The 12,554-nt window shown below is 42.3% G+C and overlaps 1 protein-coding gene across 1 annotated transcript in view; it reads right to left on the bottom strand.

The window, feature by feature from the left end:
* itfg1 (integrin alpha FG-GAP repeat containing 1) overlaps window positions 1–12,554 on the bottom strand; it is a 213,321-nt gene that overhangs the window by 146,752 nt on the left and 54,015 nt on the right. Inside the window, exon 8 of the mRNA XM_080458012.1 lies at window positions 5,364–5,442. Coding sequence (XP_080314138.1) covers window positions 5,364–5,442 — 79 coding nt within the window. The remainder of the gene's footprint in view (window positions 1–5,363; window positions 5,443–12,554) is intronic.

The raw sequence follows: 12,554 nt of genomic DNA, 5'->3' as shown, positions 1-12,554 counted from the left end.
TCCGGAGCAGGATCAGTTGGACTGTGCCGTGCATCATGTTGTGCTGTTAGACACCCACAGTTGTACACGTTACCCGATGAAGTGTAACGTGTAAAATATGGCAGGCTCAGTCCAAACTGACTGAGGAGATGTGAACTGAAACCGTTACTCACTGAGCGACTCATTGAAATTATTTATCGCTCAATCCCAACACAGTCAGTTAGGTTACCTCTGTTAATTTCACAGAATGACATCAGTGTCTGATTCATGAATCCAGTGATTCACACGTCTGTCTCTCATCTCTGTTCAAATATTTCCTCCTAAATACAACATTTTCATGGTGTCATATTTTATGTCCATGGACAGGGTTCATGGTTTCTGCTGGAAGGACTCGGTGTCTCTCACACACTTAACCAACAGCCTCGTTTTGTAAGCTCTCTCCACACTGACAGGACGTTGTTGGAGAGGGAGAGCTTCTTATCAGCAACTCTTCCATGGCCTCTACGGTGAAGTCGATTGGGGGAGTCGACTTTGGCTGTAAAGTTCCAGAACAAAAGATGATGATGATGGCGATGAGGTAGATGTTTGGACTTCTGATAACATGTTCATGCTGAGATTTAATCTCCATCAACTTGAGTATTTTGTTGCAATCGTCCACATATCTCCGTCCTCCTGTCTGTCCGTACAAGAGACCTTCAGCACTTTGGATCCCGACCTCACTACACGGTTTGTAGTTTGATGAACGATGTGAAGACTGTGGCTATATGTGTCTGGCATTTGAAAGGCCGGACGTTAATCTGTACCAGCTGCTGGATAAACGGCGGGATCTAATGATGCCAAGTGAATCTGTGCAATCGTGGAGTAGGTTTGTGTTGCTGGCACATGTATTTCCCTGCTTGTCGACCAATTATCGATATACAAAACTGTGAGTCCTCAGTGATCACAGAAGCACAAGCCTGCCCTCTCATGCTTTGTCCTTGCAGCAGCTGGTGGCCTTGGATGCACTACAATACTGTATCTTGGTGTTTTCCATACTGACATAAAACCTGACTTGCTTGTCGATGTAATTTACCAGCCACTAAGGATTAAATTAATAAACTTTGGGTTAGCCAATCCCACTCTCAAAATCCAGCCTGGGATAGTGCTTCAGCCTGGAGGGTACAGGAGGGCTCACCATGCATGTTTCCTTCATTTTAGACTATCTGTGTCTTTCCAGACCTCCGTGTTGGTCTGCCACTCTTGACAGTTCGGCACCAGGTTTCACAGACTTCTTTCCTGTCTTCCTTCATCAGGGCTCCAGAAGTTTCTCTTGGCCTCCCCTTCTCTGGGGCCATCGATGTGTGGCCGTCATCTACCTCACGACAACCTCTTTCTTGTAAAACTGTGACTATCAGATGGTGAGTCTGCTGTGTCCAACACTCATCTACAACCAGGTGGAAACTTTGCAGAAGCAGAACTCCAGCTCACGTCTCTGTGGATTGTGTGTGCAGTTGAGGTGCTTGGTGGAGGTTCTGGGTCAGCCACAGGACCAGCTCCTCCAGGTTGGCCGGTACACTCGCTACTATTTGAAAGACGAGGCTACACATGGCCCAAAATGGAGACCAATGGGAATGTAACACCATTTTTAGGTTGAAGTTGGTGAAACATTATACTTGAGCACTTCTCAAAGCCGTTTTAATGGAGTATCTGCAGACAGCAGAAGAATAAATGAAGCCAATAAGATCAGAACAGTGGACGATCTGCCTTGTTGGAGCTGCCCAGCTGTCTGGATGACCTGGTTCATGTCGGTGCTCTCCGCTGTGTTCATCACTACTTATAGCACTTGATTAAGACAGCTCAGTCATGAGCGCAGTTAAAAAATTTTGTTCAATCTTTCTAGGAGTTCTCTACAATATTGAATGTAATCATCTCAGCTAATAGCTGCAAATATGTAGCATCAATAATTGGTGCTTATTATATGAATAGGATCTGTTTCATATTTTGGAGTTCTACAATTTCATTACATACAACCAGGCTGCAATTTGCGATGTAATTATGAGTATATGATTGAGGTGGCGCCGCTGTCTCCGTAGAATTTTAAATGACATTTATCTTTTGTTTTCTTGTGTGGTCTGCTGGTGAAGTAGCTTCATTAACTACGATCTGTCCCTGAGATTTTGGAGTTGATCCACTGACCAGGTCTATCCACTCGGAGCCTGCTGAGATGGAGGACAGGATGGTTTTAATGGACCTCCTGAATCAGCTCTTGCTTCTTGACGGGACAAAGACAATGACTCCCTGTCGAGCTCAGCAGCACTCGATTTTCAACGCGTCTGCCGCGGACTCCGACAGCACACAGTCCTGTGTGTCTGCTCACACACGTCTCGTTTTCTTTGTCCTTTCTGAACAACTGACTTATTTCCCTCTTTATCCAGTCTGAACTCTTCACAGGCTGAAATGAATCCCGCGGAGACGTCAGCTGGGAGAGCCAGTGTCTCTGAAGTCTCGCTCTCGGGGCGTTCTCAACTGTTCCGTCTCAGCAGCGAGTCTCCGTCCATCATCTCTGCTTCTGGAGTCCGTGAGGAGGAAGTGTCTTCGGCTTCAGATGCACAACAGGTTCCTGCATTGCCTGAAGGATCTCCTGGAGCAGCCAGCACCTCCAAACCCTCTGGCTTCTTCAAAAACCTGAGGAGGATCCACAGCTTCTTTTGTGGGATTCAGAAAACATTTAGTTGCGGCTTCCATCAACCAGCTGAAGACTGATTATCAGTCTTTACACTTGTCACTTGTTTGTAAATAAATGTGTTGATTTATTGTTTAAATGCAGGCACAGGCACAGACGTAGGCACTCTTGCGGAACATAGGTCATTTGCCTCTCGGCTCATACAATATTGGCAGTTTGTTGAGGTTACGTTTGCTCGCTAAATATTTGATGGACACCTCCAGCTGCAATGAGATTAAAAGATTAATTCTGCCAATAATACGTGCTTATCAGTGTGAGGCAGTGTGGGTGTGTGTGAGCATGCATCCAAAGGTTAATTAAAGCCGCATTGAACACAGTGAATGTCTCACACTGCATGATGAGGTCACACCCAAAACAAGGAATATTAGTCAGATTCATATCGTACAGAAGTTTGATGGAAGATTTGAAAAAATGTTATTCATTGTTTTCTGATTCTGGTGTGGCTGTTGGAAATGTGCAGTCTGCATGCTCCTCGTGCAGACTGCACATGAGGTTTGACCTCTGCACATGAGGAGCAGAGGTCAAACCTCAGGAGACGCTACAGGAGAACACACAAGTTTCTGCTCCTGAAAATCGGCTCATTTCTCACATTATTTCTCAACTACCGACAAAAAAATGCAATCTGAATGTACGGAAGTGCAGTTCTAGGACAGCAGTCCAGTTATTGAAACTCTGAAAGTCAAAATTAATGATGGAGAGAATGTCAAGAGATATTGTGTACATTAGTATCGCTCTGAAAAGAGACAACGTGTATGGAAGGACATTTGTACTGCAAACACGTGATTTATTGTGGCACTGTCATATTTACGGCAGGAGACATGGGGAGGTCGTCGTGGACGGGAGGAAGAGTGAGAGTTATCAGTTATGTGGACGTGAATAAACTAGACGCTGTATTACAGCCTGAACTCAGGTTTAAGACCAACGAGCAAGTGTGAGATAAAACTTCTGCTGTATTGAATTACCACGTATCAAGTGTCACCAGAAAAAAGTCTAACTACACATAATATTACCATTGAGAAAGAATTACATGTTTACACTGACAGGTTACACCTGCTGATGGTGTCCAACGTTCATGAATGCTGGTGAGGGTGTCTATATTCACCTCCAAACCAGGGTCACCAGACAAAAGGCCCGCGGGGCCAAAACCAGACCGCAGGAGGCTTCAGTCCGGCCAAACCATCATGCAAATTGTAAACATTTCAAAGAAAACACTGAACAGATTTCTTCAGAGTAGTGACACAACACTGAGACCCGAGCTGAGATAACTAGCTGCCTGGTTGCTATCAAACTAGCCTCATAGCCAAGGTGTCAGGGGGAGTTTATAAAAACACCCAGAATGCAATAGCCAGAGGAGAAGTTTTCTGGACATTTCACTGCATTCTGCATGAGAATGTTTCATTAAAATTTTATGTATGTTGAGATTGTTGTCATTTTCTGGAGTACTTGGTTGTTTTGTGAAAATATAGATATTTTCATCACATATACTCTGTGACAAAACAAAGAAAAACAATTAAAGTTTAAATGTAAAGGTTATTATGGCAGAACCTTAGCGGTCCAGCCCACTAAGCATGGAATTGGGTTGAATGTCGCCCCAAACTAAAATGTTGACATGCCTGATCTATGCCAGTATGATGGACATGAGACTATCATGTGACGATTGTCTTCCTTCTCTAAACCAGCACAGCAAGCTGCTGCCAGCAGCTTCAGAGAGGACAATGATATAAAGTCCTTCATATTGTAACAGAAGTAAGATGGGCGATATGGTAGTTTTAAGGTGATGGCGTGAATCTGACACAGAGCCTGTGCTTTGTGCTCCAACATTGGTGATGCAGCATCTCCTTCTCAACCAGTCAGTGACTGCAGGTTCCAACTTTATGTTCCGTCATAGAAAAGACGTAGATCAGGTCTGGATGGAGAGCCAACACTGTGAACCAGCAGCTGAGCATTAGATCTTTTACCATCGATTCCAGGATGCACGTTATCTTTTTGACATTCCAGCAATTTGAGGTGCTGCACAATCTTCAGAACATCTGGACAGTGGGCGACCCCTCACTTCAGTTTGCATCCACAAGGCCTTCAATTGACTTCACTGCTGTCTGCCATCTGACTCTTCATCAGATTCATCACTGCAGCGGATTACTTCTCACAAACAAACTCCCACTATTACAGGACTCTGATGAGATGACCAGGGGCACTTTTTGGTGCTCTGGCTGCAGCCTGGAGATTAGTGAGCCAGCAGAGATTTTCTGAGGATAAATGTAAAGCTGAGCTGAACAATGAAGACCACTGGCCAAGACACACACACGCACGCACGCATGCACGCGCAATCCTTTTCTCAACAGATGAATCCTACACACTCCCAAGCCAGTGTGTGTGTGTGTGTGTGTGTGTGTGTGTGTGTGTGTGTGTGTGTGTGTGTGTGTGTGTCGGCAGAGCTGGAGTTGAACCTAAAAAGAGCAAGCAGTCCTATTCGGAAAGCTTTTGTAGCGACACAGCATCAAATGCAGAAGGAGCTTTAAAGGGCTTAGGAGAGGAACAGATCGGCCACAGACCTGATACACTTACACGACTCTTAGAAAGATTTCCAGGCATCTTATTTTTCTGTTATTGTGAAACGGTTAGCTGATCAGTTCGAACATGGACGTGTCACAGTGAGACTCACCAAAGTCCACAAAGGAGGACTGTCCCACAGTCTGGACCGGGGGCTTGACCGTGGGGCCTGATTTGGTGAAGTTCCCATCCTGACAGAAAGAAAAGAGAGAGAAGAGAGGGATTGATATACCACCACCATAATCATTATCATTTTTATTCAATCTAAAACCATATTTAATTCATGCCATTGTGACAGTCAATTGTTCATTGACAGTGCATCAGGCAGCGATAAATACAACAGGCTGCAGTGCATAGTCAGGCAACTATAATCAAACAGCAAAACTGAAGTACACACAAATAAAACAAAAACTCATGAATCCTTTAAAAAAAAAAAAAAAACTGAAAGAAGGTTAAGACTGGCAGCACCCAGTCCACCTTTTTCCACGCACCCTTCACTTTCAAATGTCTCCGTCACACTGAGGAAACTTCATCTATTTATCATATTGAATATAAGAAATATTGTAGAATTTCTGGAATAAGCCAGCAGCTGAGAGCCAAATCTTTTCCAGTTTAATGAAATAGTGAATGTATTTTATCCAGCGAGAATGAGAGGGAGGTCGACTCCATTTCCAGGATATCAGTATGAGTCGTCCAGCCAAGAGAGTTGCTGAAGGAGAAAACGCCAAATAAAGAAAAAACGTGCACTTGAATTAATTCACTCCCCTATAACCACTGACAGAGTATCAAAAATATCTGTCCAGTACTGAGAGAGAGAGAGAGAGAGAGAGAGAGAGAGAGAGAGAGAGAGAGAGAGAGAGAGAGAGAGAGAGAGAGAGAGAGATAGAGAGAGAGAGAGAATATCAGTTTTGCAGGTGATTGGTGATATTGATCACATGATGACATTATGCCATACTACCATTGTGCTGGAGCCGATCCCAGCGTACTATAGGCCAGGGCAGGATACACTCTGGACAGGTCGCCAGTCTATCACAGGGTTTCTGAATCCTTAATGTATAAATCCATCATTTTATAGTATTTTATTCAATTCAAGGAGTGAAAGTGTCTTCAAATGTCTGGAATTATCGGAGTGGGGCATTGCATTTGTTACACTTGGTTGTGTTTGACACACTAATATTGTGAAAGTAACCAATCGACAAGCTCACGTCTCACAACGCGAGTATTGATATCTCAGCCAAAAATGTCCCTATCGGTGCCTCTGCAGTTCATTTTCTCAATAACTAGTTTAGGACTTATATTCGACTGAGGACTCGACTGTCTGGACTCGGGACTTAACTTTGACTAGATAAACAAGGACTCGGTCCCACATCTGCATAATGTAGATACATTTTTATAAATTCTAGCTGAATGTACCATTGTATAGTAGGTACGGTGTGCCACTTTATATTGGAAAAAGGCCATGCCTTGCAAAAATTGAGGATTTATGTACTTTACTTAATATCTTGATCCAAAGCTGGTCTGATACGTCATCCTGGATCCTCATTCCAAAGACACTTTATAAGTTTAAGTGACTGCAGGCGCAATGAGTGGATTTCCTTGTAGATAAGTGATATAGTGCCTTTGAAAGATAAGATAGGCTTGACAAACATATCTGAAAAAGCACTGGGCAGGTTGGGAAACTCTGGATATGTACTGCGGACAAAACTGCAGGCCTGCAGATACTGTACCTAACAAAAGGATGCTTAGGAAGTGAGTAATAAACTAAGAGCTGCTGAAATGAAGGCAATGTCTTATTAATATACAAATCTTTACAAGAATTAATCCACAATTTGGACCAAATCAGGAAAGCATTGTCTGCTAGAGATGGAGGAAAAATAGGATTTGCAACCAGTGAAGCATAAACCAGTGTTGACGGGAGACCAAAGTGTTGTTTAATGTTTTTTTGTTGGTTTGTTTGTTTTTGTATAACAGTTTTTGACTGCCCATGTATCTCATCAACCAGTGACAAAGAAGTTCGTATTTACATGTGGCATGTGATCCTCACAGTTGGTAACTTTCCCGTGGTATTTTAGAAAAAACAGCCCAAAAGGAAACGCCTGATCTTCAGAGTGGAAATTACAAAGCTGTCAGACGAGACATCATGAAGCACATTTCAAAACTCTGCATATTCAGACCCCGTTCACACGACAACATTTCAAATTAAAAACGCAACGGTTTTGCATTTTCGTTTCACATCTACCCGGCAATGTTTTGAAAACGAAACAGCAGAAACACTGAAAACAATGTCGTTTTCATGTTGGGGCCGCAAGTGGAAGAACAATTTACGACGGTGTGCATGCGCAGTAGCAGCGTTTTAGAAAATTTGCTTATTTTTCTGTTTCCACGGACACTGGCTCAAAGCGTTTTCAAAACGTTGCGTTTACCACCCGTTTCCACGGAGACAGAGTTGGAGTGTTTTTCAGAAGTACCGTTGCCACGCAAACAGACACTCAAAATGTAACCAAAGGGTTTTCTCCTGAACACATTGTTTCGTCAACGGCGCCTCATTTTACCAGAAGTGATTTAATGCCTGTGTACATGTTATCAAGCTGTTGCAGGTTAAAATCCCTCCACCAGCTCCACAAGAGGTAGAGCACATATCTTTTCCATGTTTATTTGTCTTGGGGAGATTATCCAGTGTCGGAGATGCTCATATATATTCCAACGTGCCTGTGGACCGCTGCTTTCTTTTCATGGTTATGAATAAGTTAACTACAGGTTAAATGCAGTGAGAGCGCACAAATCCATGCAGGAGCTAAAATTCAGGTGTGTGTGTGTGTGTGTGTGTGTGTGTGTGTGTGTGTGTGTGTGTGTGTGTGTGTGTGTGTGTGTGTGTGTGTGTGTGTGCATATACATGAGAAGTGTGTGCACTCCGCAGACTTTCACCAGATGAATATAAACATACATTTTCCAGCAGATGCTGCAACACTGCTACATATGCATGGATTCCAACTATTCTCTATATTTTAGGTCTATATTTTAGACTCCATATTATCAGGTAGATCTACTGATTTGAAAAGACTAACTGAACTGCAATAAATAACTGTTGGCCACAGGACCGAGTTCAGAAGTGCAAAAATCACAAAGTTAATGTCACGACAACATTTTCAAGTGAAAACAGAAAATGTTTGTAGCATTTTGGATGTCTGTTTACATGACAACAATGGGTGGAGCCACTGAAAACGCAACTTTTTGAAAACACAAGGAGTTTATCTCCATGAAAAAGGGGAGTATTCATGGCCTGCACACAACACGGATATCAACACGACTTTCAGGACGAACTGGAGCATCCAACATGCCTGAAACTCAATAACCCACAGAATGAACCAGTGTGGAAAGCCTGTTATGATACTCTGAACACTGAGTACAAACACAACCCAACATTAGAAGATTGGTGAATTACTCTCTCTGTCAAGACTTATCAATGCTTAGTCACTCTGAAAGCCTTTTTTAATTTTCCCTTTTGATTTCTGCTACATGTCCAGTCCATGCGTTTGTGGGATGTGCAGCAGGTTTTGTGTTATTGATATTTGAGAAAACAAGCATCACTTTTGCTCAGTAAACAGTGACAGAAGATGTGACTTATTACTGTGTTTATGTCGTAAACTCACTTCAATATTTCACAACTAAAAGCGGCTGATGAATGAGTCAGATAATAGTTTCAGGCTGAATGTTTGTCAAGGTTAATATTGACTTTTACTGTGAGCTGTAAGACATGGGTCACGTTTATAAAACCTGTGATTGTTATAGAAGACATTTCAATCTCTAACGGGTTTATTAACACACTGTGTGTGTGTGTGTGTGTGTGTGTGTGTGTGTGTGTGTGTGTGTGTGTGTGTGTGTGGTAGTGCGAGGGGAACATGTGGTCCATCTGCTGCCATTAACAAGCCGTAATATCAAACAAACGGCAGTGAATTTCAGCTCACAAGGTCAATTCTTTTTCTATGAGAAGACGGAGGTCACAAGGGTCTGAAACTCTCTGGACTCGGTTCTATCCTCACACAAATGAGCTTTGCTTACTCTGAGTGTTTTTGCTGCATTATTGAATTCCTCATTCTTTTTAGAAACTTTAGTCAAAGCAATCCCTTCAATCCTAATCAAGGCTCTGATTCACGCTCTGATTCACAGATGACCCACGCTCTGAACTGTCCTTGAACGCCTCTCAGAATGTGCTGCTGCTGTTGCATCAATCCACTCACAGTAAAATAGAGAACAAAAAAGAAATGGAAGAAAAGATGGAGGGAACCCCTGATTTCATCCACAAGCAGAAGACTGCTCAGTTCAGTTCATTTTACTTTACTTTATTTATCCCACAAGGGGCGTTGCGCGTTAACGTTGGAGTGCACATTCATAGATACAGTCAGTCAAGTAAACATTTTAAGCATGGGACAGAGCGAGAGAGGTCAGAACATTAGAAGTTGCCTCCATACACAAATCGTAGAGCAAGAGAAGACAGGATAAGATAAAGTTAATAAGGTCAAAACAACAGCTGCTTTAGGTTTGGTGGGACACACAACATGACAGGATGCGGCAATCATGTCAACACAAGCTCAGACGGATGGTTTTCTTTAATTTCTCAAATCGCCAATGGAATTCTGTCAGTATACTTATGAATCATGTGTGGGACTGCGAGTCAGTTTACTGCTGACATTTAGACATGTTTTGATCGAACCTGCATCAGACAAGAAAGCGCACATTCAAATACTAATAGTATTGGTTTGTTCCAGTCAGGCCAACACATGGTTGCCAATGATCTTCTCATGGCTTCAGACAAACGACTGGTCTCTCTTCTGGTCCTGTTAAATCTCATTTGCAGGCTCCACTTCCTTCACAATAATGACTCTTCAGCTCAGACTAAACATGGAGTTCCGCAGGGTTCTGTCTTAAGACCTATACTTTTGACATTATATATGCTTCCGGTAGTGAATATTATCAGGAAACGCTCCATTAACTTCCACTGCTATGCAGATGATACACACATCTATTGATCTGTGAAACCAGATGATCGTGATCAACTTGGTAAACTAGAAGCTCGTCTTACAGACATGAAAGTCTGTAAAAATCTGTAATTTTCTGACCTGTAAGTTCATCAATACGGCCTAAAACATCTGAGAGAGAAACTATGTAAACTTCTAGTAACACTGGGTATTACTTAGCCCTCCACTGTGAGGAACCGGGGAGTTCATTTAGACCAGGCATTGTCCTTCAACTCCCACATTAAACAAATCTTCAGGATTGCCTTTGTTCACCTGTGTAGTATTTCTAAAATCAGGAAAATGTCGACTCAGAGTGACACTGAAAAACTAATCCATGCATTTGTTACTTCCAGAGTAGACTATTGTAACTCCCTATTATCAGGGTGTCTGAATAACTGCTTAAAAACTCAACTGATTTAAAATGCTGCAGAGAGTCCTGACAGGAACCAGCAGGAGAGATCACATCACTCCAATATTTGAACACAATATCTGCATTTCAACTCTTTATCCCACAAAAAAGAATGTCAAAGAAACAGCAAAGACGTATTTAGTTGTTTTTGCATCCAAATCACTGAAAAATGTTGGAAACTCATTAAAGTTCAGCGATAAAGTGTAAATGGCTCTTAAATGTTCAGGTGTTCACCAATCCGTCATTATTTCAATTGCCAGCAAATTATAAAAAAGTGTCAAGTTTATTACATTAGTGGTATCTAAAATATAATCTGTGAGTGTAATTCTTAATATGATGTAAAAAACAACCCACTAAATAACCCTAAAATAACCCTCATCACTGGAGTCACATTAATCTTGATGGTACTTTAATTGCGTTTGCAAGCTCAGCCGCTGGTAATATTATTATTGGTGATGTGCCAGCTGATATAAGCGGGCAGATCAAATCTAAAGTGTTTTGAGCCGATATCATCTGCTAATATTCAGTCCAGTTCTTCAAAAATCATAGACGGACCTTCACAGACTAAAGGGACGAAGACCACACACTAGACCAGTGTCTGCTGATGTGAATGGGTTTAAAACGTCACACTGTCATTACTCTGAATGTCAGCTTTGCATGTGTTTTCAGATCAATCCTCGGTGTCAGACACTTTGTAGCAACCGATAATATAACATTCATTTATATAACATTTTTGAAGAGGTCCTTTATTTGCCCAAACAAAGTCCATCCCAAGGTGATATGCCTCTTTACTTAGTTTCTGACTTCTTGACCGAGGTAGACGTACTTGTCCACTGTTTGGAGAGACACATTGTCTACTTTCACCTCCTGGCATGTTGCTTGACAGTTATACCTGACCTGAGTTTCCTTCTTGTTAATTTTCAGCCCCACTTTTAACCTTTCTTGGTTCAGTTGGTGAAGCATTTCTTGCGGTTCTTCTGAGGTGTCATCTGCAAAACATAGATGGCTAAAGTATTCTCCGTCTATGACAATTCCTTTGTTGTCCCAGTCTAAGTGCCTTCCAAACATGCTGTGAAGAGTTTTGGCGAGATGGTGTCACCTTGTGTGACTCCTCTTACTATTTTGAATTTGTCCGGTGTTCTGTGTAACTTAATATATGATGAACTGTTGCTGTAGATGTTCAAAAGAGTGTTGATGTCTGTTGTCCACCCTGCGTGGGTAGCGATTTCATTACAACTTTTTTGTAGTCTACGAAAACTAGGCAGATTGGTAGGTTGTATTCTGCCGACTTCTCCAATAGCTGGTTGATTGCCTGAAGATGGTCTGGTTGAGTCACCGCTTCGGAATCCAGCTAGTGCTCTGGTTGGTTTTCTGCTAGTATTCTTGTTAACCTGTTTGTTATAACTTCAGTGAACAGTTTGTACAGAACGCAGCATACTTATCGGTCGATAGTTACCAAGACTTTTGGTGTCTCCTTTTTTATGCAGCAGAATGATTTTTGCATTTCTCCACGTGTCTGGGATGTTTTCCTCTTCCAGGCATTTGGTAAACAGGCTGCCTAGGCTTTTCAGAACGGTTTTCCCTGCACTCTTCAGCATGTCTATTGTTACCCTATCTTCACCTGGTGCTTTCCAACGTTTCAAGGGCATGCTCGACCTCATCTTGGGTTATTAATGGTACAGGAGGGTTTCCATTTTGCTGGAATTCTTCTGTCTGTATCGGCCTGTCCATTCTTGTAGAGTGCAGGTGTTGATAAACCTCTTTGGCTCGCCTGACTTTTCTTTCTCTGTTGGTGGTGACTGTTCCATCAGCCTCTTTGATGCTGCTGATCTGGCTCTGTCCCGTCTTTGTCTTTCTTTTTGCCTTTTTGTAGCTTCGG

This window comes from Lipophrys pholis, assembly GCF_963383615.2.
Source record: "Lipophrys pholis genome assembly, chromosome: 2".
NCBI lineage: Eukaryota > Metazoa > Chordata > Actinopteri > Blenniiformes > Blenniidae > Lipophrys > Lipophrys pholis.
The sequence above is the reverse complement of the archived record's forward strand: the minus strand, read 5'-3'. Positions and strand labels throughout refer to the sequence as shown.